Raw genomic sequence first — 20,577 nt, forward strand, 5'->3', positions numbered from 1 at the left:
ACCCCGCCCAGTGTCAATATTGGCTCGCCTGCATAATCTCCCTCGTAAGACGGAGCAAGATATGATCAGACACAACCACCAGAGTTACTTTAAAAAGAATTCCCTTTTCCCAAATGAGACACAGCATTTTTTTTTTCACAACACACACACTCGAATCTGACCACATCCCTCAAAACCAAACTTATTATAAAAACCAGTCTTGTAGGTATGGTGGTGCTGTCATAGATATATATATATATATATATATATATATATATATATATATATATATATATATATATATATATATATATATATATATATATATATATATATACCAGGTTTTGATCTTCCATTTGCTCGTCCTGGGTAGAAAAAACACCTCCCTAGGGCCCCGCCAGTCGGCGCCATCCAACACCACATCGCGCCGGGATTCGGGATTGAATCACTATCCTGTGGTATCGAATCACATCGGCTGGATGTTCTCTTTCCACGAGGTGGATTCACATTCAAATTCTCGTGAAGTTACGTTCCCTGATGAAAGCAACAAATCCCTCCCATCTCCGCTTATATATACATATATATATATATATATATATATATATATATATATATATATATATATATATATAGAGAGAGAGAGAGAGAAAGAGAGAGAGAGAGAGAGAGAGAGAGAGAGAGAGAGAGAGAGAGAGAGAGAGAGAGAGAGAGAGAGAGAGAGAGAGAGAGAGAGAGAGCTAGTTCAACTGGTCCCTGAAGCAGCCAGTATGATGATGAAAGGGACGACAGAAACCAGCGTTAGGATGGCGACTGGAGACCAAGGACTGGTATCGACCAGGCTGTGCGGGGTATCTTGTGACGCCACGCCCCACCCAGCCAAACATACCCCCCCCCCCCCACCCCCTACATATGGAGATTTACCCATCACATGTTCTGTGCGCATGGGACGCAACCACCACGCACTCCCTTCACAAGGTAACTCACGCCATGCATACCCCCTACATGTGGGGGCGTACCCACGACACGCCCCTACATAATGGGAGCTACACCACACATACCCTTCACATAGAGACCTGCTCACCACATGCCTCGTTCATGATGGGTCACACCACACATGTGACCCACTCATCACATATCCCTTACACATGTGACCCACCCATCACATATCCCCTACACATGTGACCCACCCATCACATATCCCTTACACATGTGACCCACCCATCACATATCCCCTACACATGTGACCCACCCATCACATATCCCCTACACATGTGACCCACCCATCACATATCCCCTACACATGGCGAGTCACCCCACCACACATACCTGCTACACATAGAGGCTCAGCAGAGGAGAATCTAGCTTGATATATTTTGAAGAGATATTCATATGAGGTTCCCAGACGCGTACGACAACACTTAAAACTACTTGAACGACAACACTTCTGGCTGCGCTCTGGAACTACGAATGTCGAACTTGTTGCAGAGACGAAAATTTTGGATATTCACAAAATCGGTAAAGAACCTTCCCTAATGACGACGCACTCGGTAAAACTGGTAGTTAATGCCTCTAATGACGCACTCGGTAAAACCTGAAGTTAGTCTACTAATATTTTCGTAAAATATACAAGGATAATCACCGCTAAATTAAAATGCATCGTGGAAAGAGATTATGAACGAAACTTGATTAATTTCCGCGTAGAACAGAAGGAATTTTTTCTACAAATATCACAGTACCTAAAAAATTTTCCCTAATTACAACGTTATGGGATATTTTGCCTTTTCATTATCTCATCGACTCTCACAAAACATCGCTTCATTAGTTTCTCAAACTAAAAACAGGATAATATCTCGACCTCTACAGTGTCTCTGTAAATCAATCTTCTGTACATTCTATACAATGAAAATGATCCAGAAGCGTATTTGTGTAAATCCTTAAAGTCGACAACGATCACTCTGCTGGCCAGAGGTATGTACATACATTCATCCCCAAAACTTCATCAATTCTGAAAGCCAATGATCGATGCAATTACCAAAATCACATACTGTTCTAGTGGTACTCTATCCTAAACCCGGAGACAGAATTTCACCAGAGTTTTAAGTGTGTCTATAAATTCCAGATAATTAAACTTCTCATGTACGTAAGTACTTGGAAATCCCCGATACAAGCGTCCTCATCCTCACAGTTATCATACATATACATACATTATATTCATATGTATATATTTCTCATGACCTTACTTTGTGTAATGTATCAGTGTACAGATCCTGCACATAATGAAGGACTTACATCGTTCTCGCGTCGTCTGCCACTACCGCAGAACTTCAACATCCTCGACGGCGACTTCGACCTCAGGAGACGCATCCAAGAGCCCTCGGGGAAGACCACCCCGCGAACTAGGCTAGAGAACCTCCCGGTGTTCTTCCTCGGGTTTGTTCCTACGGTGTTCTCTGTTCTGCCTCTACAAGTTATGCTATATCTACAACGCTATGAGCACCATCACCTGTTGGAAATGTTCAGATCTGGGTCATTTCTTTCTTTTTTTTTTTTTTCTTCCGTCTTCCGAGAAGCACTTCTGGCGAAGGGCATTTTTCTTCCCCTCAACCAGCGTATCACCTGACACTATTTCCCTGCAATTCTTTTCCTTCCTTCCCTCCTTCGCTCTAAGGGTCGTGTCCCGCTTAAGGGTCACGCTCAGCGATGTTCATTCATCCATTAGCTTCTGCTCGAGTCGCTTTATTCAAGGCCGAACTTACTCACGTACGATTTATAACGTCGTTTCGACCCACTGACGCCTGACCCTCTCACCAAACCTTTGCTTATGTACTCCACACACTCCACAACTCACCACACACACACACACACACACACACACACACACACACACACACACACGCTGTTACATAATCGTTTCTTTACATCTTAAACTTTCAAACAAGATTTTAGAATTCTCTTGTTTCCACAAACTCCAACCAAGTACGTATGCTTTTTCCATATAAACAAATTTTCCTTCACGAACTTTTCTACTGTAGACGGTGGACACCCAGATCATCACTAGGTACTCTACACCTTTTTTTGTCTACATTGTCTGCGTCTTTTCTCTTTGATTTTCAAACATATTCACCCCTTACATCTCTTCCATCTGTCTCTTATGTTACTTGTTTTTGTCTCGTCCCATCTCTGTCAGACCGCCCGCCCGCCCGTCCGTCCGTCTGTCTGTCTGTCTCGGAGAGAAACGAGTCGTAACGAAGTCACCAGCAGGCAGCCTCGCTAGGCTAGGTGACGCAGATAAGGAGGAGGGGAAGCCGTCGGCACGCGGGCCCCGTGCCAGATACATCTGTTGCACAGTACTCGGCGCCCTTGGTCTAGAGGTCCGGGTATGGGCAGGACGGTGCCGTTGCCAAGGGCATGAGAGAGAGAGAGAGAGAGAGAGAGAGAGAGAGAGAGAGAGAGAGAGAGAGAGAGAGAGAGAGAGAGAGAGAGAGAGAGAGAGAGAGAGAGAGAGATCCATTTGCTATAAACGTGGCGAGCAAGCCTTAATTACACCCACTACCCCCGCTCTTTAATTACCCTAATATAGCTATGCGAACGCTGGGGGAGAAGAACTGACCCCTCGCACCGGGGAGGTTAAGAAGCGAGAGCCGCGGGAGGGAAGGAAACGATAAGTCAAGGGAGCGGGGCAAGGAGAGGGGGAAGGGGAGACTTGAAAATAAGTAATAGAAGAAGAAAGAAGAGAAAAAAGAAAGGCTAACTTTATACAAAGTCCGCCGGACCTCACAAATATCATCGAAGGATGATGTTATTAAGCCCATTGACTCTCCCTACCCTCATCGAGGGAGGACGGATAAGATGGAGGGGATAATGGGGGTGTGGGAGGGACGTGGGTACTTCCATACCTCCCCTCCATCCCCGTCCTCACACCTCAGATCCCCAACACAAGCGACCAGCCAACCGATCACTCAGGGTAGGATCGTGGTGTGTTGGCTGTATTGGCCGTGCAGGTGAGGATGTACGACCAGCGCTTCAAACATCACGACTCCCCAGGTCCTCACCATCTGGCCTCCAGTGTACAATCCTGCCTTGGGAGGAATAAAATATACGCCAGAATCCGGATAACGCGATGGAGAGCCATCCAACACAAACCCACATGAGTCGGCTAAGTCAGAACTCCGGTTACGGATGTAATACGTAAGGGAGGGCCATAGCGACACTGTTATTCCCTAAGGGTGTCGCCAAACACTGGTGGAATCCTGTACACGGCAGACAGGCTACTGCAACGCGTCCCACCGTAAATACTCGTTTGAGTCACGTTTATCTCCCTGGCTAAGGGGAGAGTGGCTCCTGCTGCGGTAATCTGGGCATTAATGGGCCATCCCACATTAGCATGAGAATACACATAACGGAGATTAGAGTGGGAGTTATGGGTGGGCAGTGAGAGAGAGACATACACACAAACACAACTCCTAGAATGAGAAGGACCCCCCCTGATTAAGAGGAACTGATAAACTCTGCAAAAACAAGCTCTCTCTCTCTCTCTCTCTCTCTCTCTCTCTCTCTCTCTCTCTCTCTCTCTCTCCCTCTCTCTCTCTCTCTCTCTCTCTGAACCTAGAATAAAAAGTCGAGTAATCGTGAGATCGGAACTTGTACGAAATATATGAGTGACTGTTGAAAATGACGTTGCTATCCAACCCCCTCTTCATAAATGTATACTCCCAACCAGCGACGACTTCAAGTCATGGGTCAGTCCCCTCACAGAATGTCACAGTGTCAGCTTGAGGTGAGACGATGTGTGTTCTGAGCCCCTGCCTGGCTACACTGTGAAGGTTGACACGTCTTTTTTCTTTTCAAATTGTTACAATCATCACTGTGAATCATGCGTTTCCTTGCCATTCTTATTGCTAACAATGAGTCGAGCCAATGTACTCGTCTGCATTCATCACCACTATACTAATCATTTTTCATCACCACTTTATCTATCTATGTTCATCGGCAGTGTACTCAACCTTTATCATCGCCACTGTGATCATCCGTACTCATCGTCACTACACACATCCGTATTCATCGCCAATACACACACACACACACACACACACACACACACACACACACACATCCCTATTCATCGCTCCTCAGCTCATCAGTATTCATCATCACTGTATTCACTTGTGTTGCACTCGTCCATATTCATCATCGCCGGCCACAAAGCAACTGTCCACCAACTTCCTCACCGTCACAATTGTCACATTTAAAGTTCTCGACACTTCTCCCTTGACACAGTGCTGGTGTCATTTCTTTTTTGTTCAGATTGTTGTTCCGATGTTCAAATCATTTTCATGAGTCTGTCTCTCACTGTTCTGTCGTGCTGAATTTATCTATTTTTTCAACCAAGTCTATTTCTGAACGTTTATTCTTTTCTTTTCCATTAAAAGGTTTTTCTTCTTCTTCTTCTTCTTCTTCTTCTTCTTCTTCTTCTTCTTCTTCTTATTTTTCAACACTGGTCGTGTGGCACATTCTCACCCACCTGACCCTCTGATCCTTGTTAACACTGACTAGTAGGTTTTAACTAGTTCCACTGGTGTGTAGTCTCCCTCACTGTCACGTCACCACTTAAACAAAACTGCCACTGTTTCAGGGCCAACGAGACCACTTAATTCACACCATGGCCACTGCACACACACCCCCCCTGCCACCGCTACTGCACCCGTAACCACCGCCACTTCACCCCTACCATCACCACTTTACCCACACCCACCACCCATCCAAACCCTCTACCATTTCCAAGTCACGAGACGACCAGTGACTACTGCAGCTCCCGCACTGGGACGACCACACTGGCAGGAGCACGACTGCTGGAGGGGACCACCCTGCGGGAGTGCCACGACCACACAGGCACCGCCTGGCACCTGGAGTGCCAGCCAGTCAGCGCGACACCCTTCATGACCACGGCACTCGACACCCACCCTCACCGCTCGGGGCCACTACAAAGCCAAGCCACAATGGGCCTTTAGGGAGGTACGAGGATCGTTTGGGAACGGGCCTCTCGCTCATACGGACTGAGGTTTGTGGAGGCGTTTTTTTCGGAGGTAAATTCTTTATAAATGTCACACTTTTTTGTCGATGGTCGTTATTTCTGTAGTGGTTAGGTTCCTGATGGGTAGTTGTTTCTGTAGTGGGCAGGTTTTTGATGGTTAGTTGTTTCTGTAGTGGCTAGGCTCCTGATGGGTAGTTGTTTCTGTAGTGGGCAGGTTCCTAATGGGTAGTTATTTCTGTAGTGGGCAGGTTTCTGATGGGTAAGCGTTGTTTCCACTGGAGAGTAAACTCCTGATGTGTTGGTTTTGTTTCCAGAGGGGAGGCACAAGTTCCTGATGGGTATGTGTTACTTCTGTACGAAGTACAATTACCTGATGGGCTAGTGTGGATTTCGTAGAAGTCGAGGGTCCTGATAGGTCAGCCTATCATGAGAATTTTGTGCCGACGAACTAAATACATAAAACAAATCTATAACTCTATAAATTCTCATTTTTTTTTACAACAATTTGCATACACTCCTAAAAAAAATCTCAAAGACACTCTGGCGATTAAGCCCTACACCTTCTAAAGGACGTATCTACCAGGTGACTACGTAGTGGTCACATAACTGAAGAGGAAAATGGGCAAATAGAAAAGTCTAAGAAATATCCAGTGGGTACCCGAGGCTGCCGACCAATGGGCGAGCAGCAGGAAGGTCACGTGACACGAGCAAGGGGGGTGGATGGTAGCTTGGGTTACAATATCAGCTGTATGAAGGTCACCAGCTGAGGGATTGTAAGGTTTATGCACCCCAGTTGTGCTGCGGCACATCACAGCCACGACACTTCTCTAACTTCCATGTTAATAAGATTAAAAAGATGATTTAAATATTTTTTCCATTGCCAACACAAAACACGATACAAAAAACGAGGACACACAAAAACTCAAGGACACAAACAACGACTACACAAAACATAAGAACACGAAACACATATACGAGGTCGCAAAACACAAGATTTGTCCCAAAGCTAATGACGATATCTGGCGAGACAGTGGGTTCAGTTATCACCCTGACGTGGGATATGGCAAGGCATAGATTGTACGGCACTGCAACTGTGTCACGACCTCCTCATACAAGGGACACATGTCTTACATCCACTCACGTCCATGGAATATCCACCCACCACCACTACCACACCCTAGAGACGATCGTCCCCAGCCTCGCTACTTGTCATCCAAAAATTCCACTCCTATTACCATCCCAGGGAGCCTGCATTACCACCCCAGGGAGCCAGCGTAACCACACGGAGAGACTCTGCATTACCACCCCAGAGGGCCTGCGTAACAACCCAAAGTGAGCCTGCGTTACCATCTCAGAGAGCAAAGGCCGCAGAGTCTCCGGGTACCCCTTCGTCAGGATGGTCTTGGCCATGACACCTTAACACGATGGTGTTCATACCTGTCACTACACACGTATTAATTACCAGCCCCTCAGGTGTAGCAAGAGGGACGCCATGGCCCGGCGGAAGGAGAGGGGGAGGAGCTGCTGGTCGATACAGAGGGGAATTAGGGAGAGGAAGGGGTAATAGGAGAAGGAGGGGAAAGGGGATAGAAAGGGCAGAAGGTTGAAGGATGGACAGAAGGGAGGGTTGGAGGAACAGGAGATGGGTCGATGGGTAAAGCTTGTCGACGAAACTGGTGGTGGGAAGGACTCGCATGAGGCAAGTCAGCGGCTGATCGAACAGAGAAACACAAAGCTGGGGATAGGTACAAGAACGTCCCTGGGGAGGAACAAGGCAAGGCAGAGAAACGATATCAGGGGTTCAGAGGAAAACACTGGCTGAACCTGGGGGGAAAAACAAGACAAGGACAGAGGATGTGTAGGTACCAGGTGACCAGATAACAACACACACAGCTGACCGACTTTGGTCAATGAAAGGGAGTTACCGGAAGGAAAGTAAGAGAGGGAGGAGGAGGAATAAAGTAAGGGAGGACGAGAGAAAACCAGGAGTAGAGAGGAAGAGGAAGAAGTGGAAAATGCAGCAGCAAGAGAGTGTCATGAGGGCATTAGAGACCGGTGAGTTAGCGTTATCGAGGGCGTGGTCACCCGCCAGATGTTCCTGGATGATAACACCACAAGAGGGAGGAAGGGAGAGAAGAGGGGGGGGGAGGAGGAGGAGGAGGAGGAGGAGGAGGAGCAGGAGGGGGTGGTGGTGGTGGTGGTGGTGGTGAAGTAATGGTTGTGTTAGTGAGGAGTGACTGATGCTGACGAATGGTGGTGGGTGACAGAGGGAAGCTGGTACCACCTGGCGAGTATCAGTGGGTACAGGTGGGTACTACTTAGTATCAGTGGGAGCTGGTGGGTACATCAGTGGGTGCTGGTTTGTGTGTGTGTGTGTGTGTGTGTGTGTGTGTGTGTGTGTGTGTGTGGTGTGTGTGTGTGTAGGAAGTAGGCAGCTGTGGATCTGTTATAATCCGTCAGTCGCCCCATCCCCCACTACCTTCCTTTCTCACACGATCTCCTCCACTCCTCCTTCACCCCATCTTCTACACACCCCCTCCCTCTCAATCTCCCTCTCAAATCCCCCCCTCCCCCCCATCAAACCCCATCGCCTTCTGTGCCTCAAAACCCGTTACAGTAACTGATAAGACGCCATCGCCACCGCCAACATTACCAATACCACCACCACCATCACCGCCACCATCACTGCCAGTCCCCTACCTTCACCCTCACACAAGACGGAAATTACATATCTACCCAAGATTTTCCCCCTCCTCCATCCACGGTTTACCAGCTCAGTGAGGGTACGTCTCCATCCTCAGCCTACCCTACCTTACCTTACCTTACCTTACCTTACCTTACCTTACCTTAACCTTAACCTTACTTTACCAACACAAAACAAAGGAAAAACTTCCATGTACTTTGTACACACAACAGCTGCTGCTGTAGGTGGTCTTACATGAGCACTCACTGTGACCACGACGGCAGGGTTGGGTGGGCCATCTGCGTTTGTCATCCTTCTATTTGTCATAATTCTGTGATAACTCAAGCGAATGATCTTTACCACGATTATACCAGTGGACAGAACCGCCCCTCTCACCATTCTCCCAAATCGCAGTGGACAGAACTCTGCATCAGAATGAACGTACGTGCATTAGAGGCAGCTTAACTTCGTCTATGATTTTTCGGTCCTTGTGACATGCGAGTTTCATCTGATTTCTGCATCCGTGAATGGCGGAGGCATTTCGAAAGTCCAGTATCGTGATATTAAGTAATACTGACTTTATCTAAAGTGATCAGAGTCAAACGATAAAGTCATACGGTTCGAAACGTTCGACTGTCATCGCTGACAAAGAAGGGAATGGTGTTGTCGCATTCCAACCCAATGTTCTTTACGTTATTGACAATTTTGTGATCATCCGAGCCGTTTTTAAATCCTGGATGACTGATCACATACCAATACGGTCATCCAGTATGGGTCAAAAATTACTGGGTCCAAAAGAGACGTGCAGCGGTCTGAAGTGTACCTGGGAAATAAGATGAATGAGCGTCCGGGGAGAGTGCCTGTGATACATACGTAACCAGCCAGAGATGTGACTCCCGAGATGAACATTTATAATTACAGTGGACGATTCCCGGAGCCCCGGGGAGAGCCTTATATATATGGTCATGATCACACACACACACACACACACACACACGACCCCCAGTGTGTGTGTGTGTGTGTGTGTGTGTGTGTGTGTGTGTGTGTGTGTGTGTGTGTGTGTGTGTATTCATCCTGGATGCACGACCACGGTGTTGGGTGTACGGAACCATACACCAGCCAACAAGGCAATGAGGAAAATAAAAGATTGTGATGTAATTTTTCCCCTTCTGTTTTAGATTATGATTTTAAGCGGCAAGCCGGATGCCTGAGCTCTCTCTCTCTCTCTCTCTCTCTCTCTCTCTCTCTCTCTCTCTCTCTCTCTCTCTCTCTCTCTCTCTCTCTATCTATCTATCTATCTATCTATCTATGACTTACTAACGTGAATAGGATATTCCTTTTTAATAATTTTACTACTGTAACTGTAAGAGTAGTAGTAGTAGTAGTAGTAGTAGTAGTAGTAGTAGTAGTAGTAGTAGAAGTAGTAGTAGTAGTAGTAGCAGTAGTACGGTCATTACATTTGTCATTAATCATTGTCATTACCATATAATTAACGTCTTCGTCAGACATCAAAAAAGAAAGGCAATGGGTAGGATGACACACAGACTGAGCCGTGATGTGTACGTACGTGTTGACCAACAAGAGAGGAGTAAATACAATTTGACTGAGCCAATATAAGCTTAGTGAGGCGAACTGGATGTGATTTCTTCTGCTGTGAGAGTTTTATGAAACACCTGCCAACCCTTGATCGCAGTGTTTCGTAAAATCAGCTGGAAGTGTTTCATGAAATCCACTCGCTCCCCTTGCTGGCCATATATCATGAATTCCCTTGCGTCCCTCACTGGCAGTATTTCATGAATTCCCTGTGCCCCTTGCTGGCTGTGTTTCATGAAAATCTGGCCCCGGAGAAATTCGTTCCTCGCGTTTCTTTCATACGAGAAACAAAAGCCATATTTTTCTGGCTCATTCAGAGCGCCAACCTTTTGGAATGAACCAACGTCTAATGTCACACAATACACTGAAAATTAGAAAGGGAAAGTTCTTCCAAAGAATTACCATTATTTTCCAGTCTTCAGTTCTTTTGCTCAAATTCCCATTTTTCTTTAAGTGAAAGCGCAAGACCTTCAATCAGCTTCATTGTAAAGAAAGCTAAGGCCTACTATGCTTAGCTTACCTTACATTCAACAAAAAAGCTAATTCACCTGACGCTTGCACTCATGTAATAAAGCTGTGACGTGTAATTAGCTTCTAGATAACAAGAGACGAGTTACTGAATACTTAACCACCATGTAACAAATAATCAATCCACGCTTAGCTTCTAGGAGACAATATCTGAGTCATCTAGTGTCTGCTCTCCGAGTGACAAGGCTAAGATCTACACTTAGCTTCTGGATAACAAAAGCTAAGCCATGAAGTACTTCCCTTCCAAGTAGAAACCAAAAATAGTCGTCACACAACCAAGAAAGTCCACAACCACAGTCATTATACAGGAAAGCTACACTGACGTTAGCTTGACAGCCATACACACACACACACACACATACACCCACTAGTAATACCTCTGGTAACTAAAGACGGGCACGAACAGTCTGGTGAAACAGAGGAAAAGGTTCCAAAGGAAACATAAATGGGAAACAGGAGCGAATGACGTAAACATGGAAATATGGGAGAAGGAGAGGAAGAGGAGGACGTGGTGAGAGAGGAAGAGACGACAAACTTTCAGTTCGTGACATAACAAATCAAAATTTGTCCCCCAAAATGGTGGAAAAATAAGCTTCGCTCGAGAAAAAATCTGACAAGAATGTTATTCTTTAGGTCTACTACAGACGGTGTCATTAATTGTTCTCGGATAATCTGACGCCAGATAATTAGCCACGAGACAAATGATTCTTGAAACCTCCCAAGATCCCGCCGTGAGACCCTGGCCATGATTCCCCCTGGTGGCCACGCCCGAAATCACATTGTCAAGTGTAAACAAAACGGAATCTTGTGTTTATTTTCCAGTCCAATCCTCCAGGAATGCTGGGAGGTGGGCAGAGGATAGGTGCGTGTGACGGTGTGAGGACGTGGACGGAGAGGCAAGCAGAAAGGACAGGGGGATAGTAAGGAGAATAAAGGTGGGAGAAAGATCAAGATGGACCAATACAAAAAAAAAGAATCTTTGAAGAGAGAAAAGTGGATGACGAAAGAGATAGCAAAAAGAAAAGAGAGAGAGAGAGAGAGAGAGAGAGAGAGAGAGAGAGAGAGAGAGAGAGAGAGAGAGAGAGAGAGAGAGAGAGAGAGAGAGAGAGTGGGTTGGGAAACCTGTTGTCGGAAATATTACTCTTAGGGGGTCTGGCCGTATCTGTCCAAACTGCGGCCAGGTTGGAGGAAGGGTTGGCCAGGCTGGAGGGAAGGGTTGGCCAATATTACCAGGGGAAGGGTCACGGTGGTCCGGATAAGTCTCCAATACTCCCCTGCCAAGACGTTAGGTCCCGACCTTTCCGGAACTTCTGGCTATATCACGACCCTCGAGGGAGGAACATGTACGCATCCAGCGCACTATTGTGCTCCCTGGAATACACCCGAGCCACTCCATTGCATTTGGGGGAACATGCCTGAGTAACTTCAGGCGAAGACGAACGTGTTCCAGGTCACCTACGATCTCAGGAACATGCCCAAGTAGCAATTACTTGAGGACTTATGAATAGGACAGGCCACTGTGCAGCTAGAGCAAAACACAAACAAACGTGCGTAAAACTGGCGAATACCTTCATGGACGCACGTGTATATATGTATGGATGTTTACATACGTTTAACTGGCGATCGAATACGAGTGAAAAACCTCATACGCGTTCGTGGATTCACCTACGAACGCAGCCACATTATGTGTTGCTGGTGAGCACACTGTCTCCGAATACTGATACGAAGATCGGGTCGCAAACGCCTTGAATATTCATCCAAAGATTGCACAGAACTTCTATCCTGAATTCTGAGCGGAGTCACTTCCACACTCGAGAGTGAGGGATCGGGAGCCCTCAAATCTCAAGATGGCGCCCTCAGGCTTAACATACATACAGGAAAAGGCTCTTATACCATTGGGGTTGGCAGGTAATTAATGACCTTCTCAGGAGACGGATTTATAAATAGCTTTCTTTGTTTTTTCGCATCGCGCCGTAAACTCGTGAGAAACAGCTCGACTCAGCAGCAGCAGCCACCCTGTGTCTCGCTCGCTGAACACGCCCTAATGGCAGCAAAAAATTTCCCCAAGAGGAATGGCCCACACTGGTCCTCCGGGTGGTAGATATGAGGTTAACAGGAGAGAGAGAGAGAGAGAGAGAGAGAGAGAGAGAGAGAGAGAGAGAGAGAGAGAGAGAGAGAGAGAGAGAGAGAGAGAGAGAGAGAGAGAGAGAGAGAGAGCAGACAGACAGACAAACAAAGACAGAAAAGCAGACAGACAGACAGACAGACAGACTGCCTGTCTGACTGAAATATGGGTAAAATTTAAAATTCAGCTGTAAAGAAGAGAGAACCAATCCCAACTCTATCCATTCCTCTTAACTGGTGCAGGAAGGAGGAAGCGGCTTGGCCTCCTTGGTAGGAGCAGCCTGCTGCAGACGGCGGTGCTCGCTCGCCCGCGGCCCCGTCAGGAGCAGAGGCTGATGGGAGGTAGTCTTGGAAGGAGCAGCCAGCCGTGGGCGGTGCTGCTCGCTCCCTCGAGTCTCCATCAAGAAAACCCTGCAACAGACGGTGGTGTTGGTCCGCCTGAAGCCCCCATCAGAAGCAGAGGTGGTGGGGAGGTAGCGCTAGAAGGAGCAGGCTGTAGCAGGAGGTGGTGCTTGCTCGCCCGCCCGCGGCCCCGTCGGCCTCGGGAGCAGACGGTGGCAAGACGCGGGGGCGGTGAAACACGACTTTTTGTCTCGGGGGAGAGACAAATAAAGGAGTACGAGGGCTAACAAAACAGAGAGGGGGCGGGACGTAAATAGAACTGGACTGTCTAGATTAAGAGAAGGTTCTGCGGAGCCGTTCTGACGATGACAGACTCGTTTCCTTTCTCTCCAAGGTACGACCGTGCGGCAAGCTTCTGTATGTGTTACACAAACGAGTCAGTGAACACCGCCGTTGAACGCAAGCTAGGTATTGCCGGCCCGGCCGGAAGAGTTACCTGGCATCGATCCGCTTTCACAGGTGCCTGGTATCACACGCCTACACAGGTGCCTGGTTCCCAAATGCTTACGATGGTTACTGATCATCATATGACTTTTTTGACAATTCCGAAGTAAATGACCTCTTTCAAAAAGGTAAAGATGATGAGAAGGATATATATATATATATATATATATATATATATATATATATATATATATATTATATATATATATATATATATATATATATATATATATATATATATATATATGAAAACCGATTTAATTCAGAAAGAAGACTTGATGAAACTACTGTCGCAGCTCAGAGCAAGGCAACCTAACTCTTGATGGGAATAATTCATTTCTGCTTCCTTTGTACGCTGGATGATGTTTTTTGCTTCATTTTTAAGGCAAAAGCTCCGGTCATGGACAAAGGACTTCATCGAGGCCAGGCCTTGAATGAAAAAGATAAAAGCACAAAAGAAATAGATGAGAAAAAATAATTTCTTTTTTCAATTCTATGAGGAGGAGGGAGAGTCGTCTTTTAAAAAGCGCAGGTTATAGTTACTGGAAAGGACGTGTTACTGTTAATCGCTCCGAAGCTTAGCGGGTGGAGGGAGGGAAACACGTATCACAACGGCTCATCCTCGAGTTGCCAACAGCCACACAGAAACTATAAGAACAGAGCACCCTGTCGAGTACTGTATGATTTACCTAATGGCGGCAGCATGCAGGTAGTCACCACTAGGAGGAGAAATCGAAGCAACGTCTGAAGAAGTGAGAGAGAGAGAGAGAGAGAGAGAGAGAGAGAGAGAGAGAGAGAGAGAGAGAGAGAGAGAGAGAGAGAGAGAGAGAGAGAGAGAACCAAGAGCGCGGCTTACGGAAAGTGGGTCGAGTTTCTGAAGTCACACTAGGACAGCCGATAAATAAGGTTGCTTTGGTCCCGAGAGAGAAGGAGGAAGATCCAGTACCTCCCCTCCCCCCAGACACGAGACCAGTACTCTATACGAAGACGAATCAACAGTTTACTCATGGTTTATTCCTCCATGTCTTTTGTACCTTTGAACAGAACTCCCTCTTTCGGCACGCCACTCCAGCCAGCCTCCTCACTATCGTGCTGCTGAGTCTCGCCTCGCTCACCACCACGTCAACGACGACTCCCTTCTCCAGCAACGTCATGCCACCGTTTACTCCATCCTCCCTCAACACCACGCCACCCAAGATTCCCTCCCCCTTCAGCGTCGCTCCACTGTTGACTCCCGCCTCGATCAACGCCACGCCAACGTGACTTCCCCCTACCCCAGCACCACGCCACCTTTAGACTCACACACTCAGCAGCCCGAGATTAGGCGGCGGATGAAGTCGCCGGCAAAATAACACGTAACCGTTTGTGCACGGCTGAGAGAGGGGGGAGGCTTGGCTGTTACAACCACACGTCACACTCGCTCCTACAACCTCACATCACACTGGGCTCTACAACCACACGTGACTATTCCCTGCCAACATAGTTCACATTGGGTCAACCACATCACACTTGGTTAAGCGACCACATCTTGCTTCTACCTCCAACAACCACGCGTCACACTGGGTCCTTCAGCCACACGTCACACTGGGCGTCACAGTCACACATCACACAGATAAATCAGCCAATTTTCCCCCGAAGCAAACCTTTAAAAAAAAAAATGTCTATACGTCAACGCGAGCAGGGGTTACTCCCTAAGCAACGTCTTCATGAGCTCCCTGTAAACTTCAGGAATCAGAGAAACTCAAGAGAAATCAGGTGCTTCCATCGCCAACACGGCCAAACGTCATTGTTGCGCACGTAACACATTACAATACCCTCGCAAACCTACGATCTACGAACACTGAACACTATGCCGGATGACAACACCCGAAGCGTTTGGTATGACATACGATATCACCCTCGTCTGCTACGTCGAGGCAAGACCTAAAGACCCGTCGGCAACCTTTGTGCAAGAGAGAGAGAGAGAGAGAGAGAGAGAGAGAGAGAGAGAGAGAGAGAGAGAGAGAGAGAAAGAGAGAGAGAGAGAGAGAGAGAGAGAGAGAGAGAGAGAGAGAGAGAGAGAGAGAGAGAGAGAGAGAGAGAGAGAGAGAGAGAGAGAGGCTCAAGTCACAACGGCAAATGTCAAGAGAGGAGTTATTACAAGTGGAGGCGGCAAGCTGGCAGATGCGGGGCTGGGCAGGGGTGGGTGGGTACAGCCATGGTACAAAAAAGGAGTACCCACTGTAATGGTTGTGTGGCACATTTCGAAAAAGATTCTGAGATGGGCGTCCGTGAAGGAAGGATAAAACCCATTATTATCATTATCATTATCAATACTATCATTATTATTGTCATCATTATCACTATCATCATTTATCATCATCATTATCATCATTATCGCTGTTATCAGTTATCACGTCTTGATTCTTCAATTTGCTTTCGTGATCTTCACATTTCCTCAGTTCAGAGAGGGTCAACACGACTCACAGGCCATCCTTCCGATCACGGAACTGGCTGGTGATCACAGTGCGAGGTTAATGTCAGGAGTCGACAGCCTCCACGGGTCATAACGCTGTGTATAATTAGTGAGAGGAAGTCCACCTTGACACTCCCCTGAAGTCCCGAAAGCCCCTCACCGCCAGCATGCCCAGCGCTAATGTTGATATCGGCAAAGCCTTCATGATATAATACTCTCTCTCTCTCTCTCTCTCTCTCTCTCTCTCTCTCTCTCTCTCTCTCTCTCTCTCTCTCTCTCTCTCTCAGTTCTACTCACTCTTCTTCCCATTCCTTCTTTTCTCCCCCCCCCCTTCCTCCTCCTTTCTTCCTTCCTTCTCCCTTAATTCCTTACCCTCTGCTTTCCCAATCCAGCGCCCTAAGCCACCCTGTCGCCCTGATCCGCACCCCACACGCCTCCACAGATCCGCACCCCACACGCCTCCTCAGATCAGCACCCCACACGCCTCCACAGATCCGCACCCCACACGCCTCCCCAGATCAGCACCCCACACGCCTCCCCAGATCAGCACCCCACACGCCTCCCCAGATCAGCACCCCACACGCCTCCCCAGATCAGCACCCCACACGCCTCCCTACCGAGTCAAGTGACCCATCGGAAAGTCTCTTCCTCCCCCAGAACACACCCTCCCTACACCCCTCCTCTCTACATCCTTGTGCTTACATCACAGTCGAGACAAAATTGTGATGGAGAAACGCATTTCTTTATGTACTCATTCAAACATACATGGATACATACATGGGTCCGTACCCTTTTATATATATATATGTATATATATATATATATATATATATATATATATATATATATATATATATATATATATATATATATATATATATATACATACGATATTCATCGTTTATATCTGTGGAGTAAATAATCAACATCCTGGGCGTCCTAGCAGCAAGGCTTTCCTCTGTGTTGACCCACCAGATCGCCATTATCAACGCCTCCGAGAACATTTACTAACACAAACAAAGGCATTAACGCCGCTCCATTACGTTCCTCCTCCATGAGTTTTCCTCCAGCAACACAGCTCTTACTCGGGGAGTATACGTTATTCTACCCCCTAGACAACCAACGCTGTGGATGAAAATGAGGTGATTGAACACAGGTGCCACATTTCGAGCTCTTAGGTGTGTGTGTGTGTGTGTGTGTGTGTGTGTGTGTGTGTGTGTGTGTGTGTGTGTGGGTGTGGCGGGTGTGGGTGGGTGTGTGCCCACAGGACATGATTATGCGAACCCGACAGAGAGACGCACACCTCCAGAACAACAGAGTTTACAAATTTAGTGGTATATATATATATATATATATATATATATATATATATATATATATATATATATATATATATATATATATATATGTATATATATTACCATTTCTCTAATCATCTCAATTTGTTCCATTTTGGGTCAGTTCTCACAGACGTCAGAGGCAGGCAGGCAGGCCAGTATGCAAGCACCATTTTCCCTGACCCACACCAGTGACGGGGAATCACTTTCGCTGGCGTCCACCCCGGGTGTGGTGTGACATTCCTTGACTTACGGTGGCGGGTGAAGGGCTGGCTGCTGCCGGCTCAGATCCAATTACAAAGGAACGGGTTCTTAGCACGCAACAAAACGTATCAGTAAGTCAAACGGACATAATGATGGCTCTATGTAACCAAGCCAATGTCTGCTGTATACACACACACACACACACACACACACACACACACACACGCACACACTCCAGCTTCTAGCAATTCTCAGTAAGAATCACGGAAGCTAAATGGTGAAAAAAAGAAAAAAAAAAAGAAAAACAGCTTCTAAGAGGAACTTAAACGTAAAATATTCTGAAATCAGCGAGTCCAGGATGTGAGTGCAGTATTTCTCTGTTTACCAAGCAAAATATACTAAATAGAGACGCAGATTAATTAATAACATACTGAAAACAAAGAACTTATAAATCTTTACTTTGGCATTCAAATTTCTAATCTTTTAAATATGCAAAGACGAAGCGTTTCAGTGACAGCATGACAGTAGGGGGTTGGTGGGTGAGCAGCGTGTGGCCACGGATGGTTTCACTTCCTGAACATTCGTCAAGTTCTGTGGCCAACCCGTCAGCAGAGGACATGATTACCCAGCCGCCTGACGTGGCTGACGAGGCGACCAGCTGACGTCTCCACGAGCAGCCGAGGCAACCAACACGACCTGGGGTGCGATCGTCGTCATAAAGACGACCTGGGCGGAGGTGAGGGCCACCACCATGACCCGGGGAGTGGTTATGGTCAGCAACACGACCTGGTGACTTGACAAAGGGACAATGGACGCCACATGAGTCACATCCTAACACACTGACAAATGTGTCTTTGTCTATCCCAGGCTAACACGTATTTATACACGGAGAGAAACCTCGTCAGTCGGAATGAACTAACATGCCACATCATCATTTCACATCGACCAATCACTCAATAATCTCTAGAGGAAGCAAACCAGTTAATCACTGGATCCATACTTCAACTGCTTGCTCAATCAATCACCCTGAAAAATTAATCAGTCTAGTTTAAGGATGAAAATCATTGGATGACGTGAACAGATCGCACACCAGGAGAGCCGTAGACATGACATTACTCCCCTGACACAGCCTGGGTCTTTCCCTTGACCTCCTCCCTCATCCCAGGTGTGTACAGCGACGTCCTCGTGCCTCACGGTTAACGTTAAGACTGTGGTGAGGGCTGATCGATTCAACAGGCGCCCTCTGTCTGCCCAAGTCCTGTGGACCCTCCTTGGTGCTTTAGGGGGGGTGATAGACGGGGGGAGGGGAGAGCAGGAGGGGAGGAGAGGAAAGAGAGGGGTAAAAAATAAAAGGAGAGAGAAAGGTAAGAGGGAGGGGAGAACATAGAAGACGATATGAGGGAGACAGCACGCAGAGCGACAGACGCCCTGAGAAATAAGGGTAGAACGTCTCATTTCTGGAGGACTGCGACTACCTGGCCATAAGAATATGTTATTTGCTCTATTACAACAAGAGAACCTGGCGTGCCAGTGAACTCTAAACCAGTGTCTCAAACCATGGTCTTCGTCTGAGCGTGGTGTAGCGAATCGCATGGCGTGTAATAATCACAAGTTCCTTGCCTGGCATCAATCACACACGAGTATGCCATTTCCTCCGATCATTGCCATCCGTATGGAGAAATACTGTGTTGGATACACAACCCTAGGAAGAAGGACGAACGCGAGGCAAGACCTGGGGAAGTCATGTTCTTCATCAGAAGTTTCAAAGTTCAATGCATCGATCGGGAATGTTGGCGATGAATGAGAATCATTTGTTTAACTGCAGGTATATGAGACGTGCCAGGTGTGGCACTGACGTAATGTACCACAGAAGGTCGTCGAGTGAAGGACACTGAGGAAATAGTGAGACCTGACACGACCTGAAGTGCTGTTAACCAGACCCCCATTGACCCACGGGAAGAATAACCACCCGTCCTCCACCAATGGAGTTTATCATGGCTCGCAAAGTCCCTTACAGTCCAAGACATTGTAATGTTGGAATTCATAACGCACGGTCACCCGACACAGGATTTCCCTTACCTAACCAGTGGTTACGCTGGGAGTCCTATGCTGTCTCCTCCCAGTACGTGGGGGAATAGTGGACGCTGACTCTCTCGTTACTTGAACACCTGTGTTGTTCATATTATGGACCTCAAAACAGGGTGGAGTAGCCGATATAACATGTGTCTAACGCCCTAACTAACCTCCAACACCTCCCTAGGGGCTCCTCATCACCCCTGATTCCTCGCCCGCTAACCCCCTGCATCCCACCGAGGGTTCCTTGTGGCGCCCCAAGATCCGACCGAAGCTAACCCCGAGCACACTATTGAGGGCTCCCACAGCATCTCACTGGGCTCCACTTATCACCCCTTAACTCAACCCCCTAACATCTTCTCGAAGAAATACAGTGGCCTACCCAATCCCCACCATCCTGTAGGGGGGGCGCAGCTAACCCCTCTTTCACGCTCCCCAGCACCCCGCTGAGGGTCATAGCACCCCAACACCCCGCCAGGGGGCCACAAATCTAGTTATCGGAGGCGGCTCGTGCCTTGGTCAGCCAGCCTGAAGACGGTGGTGTTCCCCTCATCCAGGAAGACAGTTTCCACACACGAAAATATGAGGAACCTTTTCCTCCACCCACAGTAAGGTTACTGAATATATAATTCCCTTTTTGAATAATTCATTTACATGATAATTACTTTTAATGTCATGTACCCAGCTATATAATCACTTTTGCTGGTAAAATCATCAACGAACA

At 47.2% G+C, this 20,577-nt stretch overlaps 1 protein-coding gene across 6 annotated transcripts in view; it reads right to left on the reverse strand.

Annotated features, from left to right (window-relative positions):
- The window catches only part of LOC139753492 (uncharacterized), a 609,003-nt gene that overhangs the window by 422,267 nt on the left and 166,159 nt on the right, over positions 1-20,577 (reverse strand). The window contains exons 1-2 of one of the 6 annotated variants that reach the window (XM_071670101.1): positions 5,752-5,892; positions 2,269-2,482 (exon numbers count right to left, since the gene is read on the reverse strand). The exons of the other annotated variants lie outside the window; for them this stretch is intronic. Of the exons in view, the coding sequence (XP_071526202.1) occupies positions 2,269-2,343 (75 nt within the window). The 5' untranslated portion in view covers positions 2,344-2,482; positions 5,752-5,892. Of the gene's footprint in view, positions 1-2,268; positions 2,483-5,751; positions 5,893-20,577 lie in introns of those variants that run through there. 6 annotated transcript variants of the gene reach the window in all.

The sequence above is a fragment of the Panulirus ornatus genome, chromosome 14 (assembly GCF_036320965.1).
Source record: "Panulirus ornatus isolate Po-2019 chromosome 14, ASM3632096v1, whole genome shotgun sequence".
Taxonomy (NCBI): Eukaryota; Metazoa; Arthropoda; class Malacostraca; order Decapoda; family Palinuridae; genus Panulirus; species Panulirus ornatus.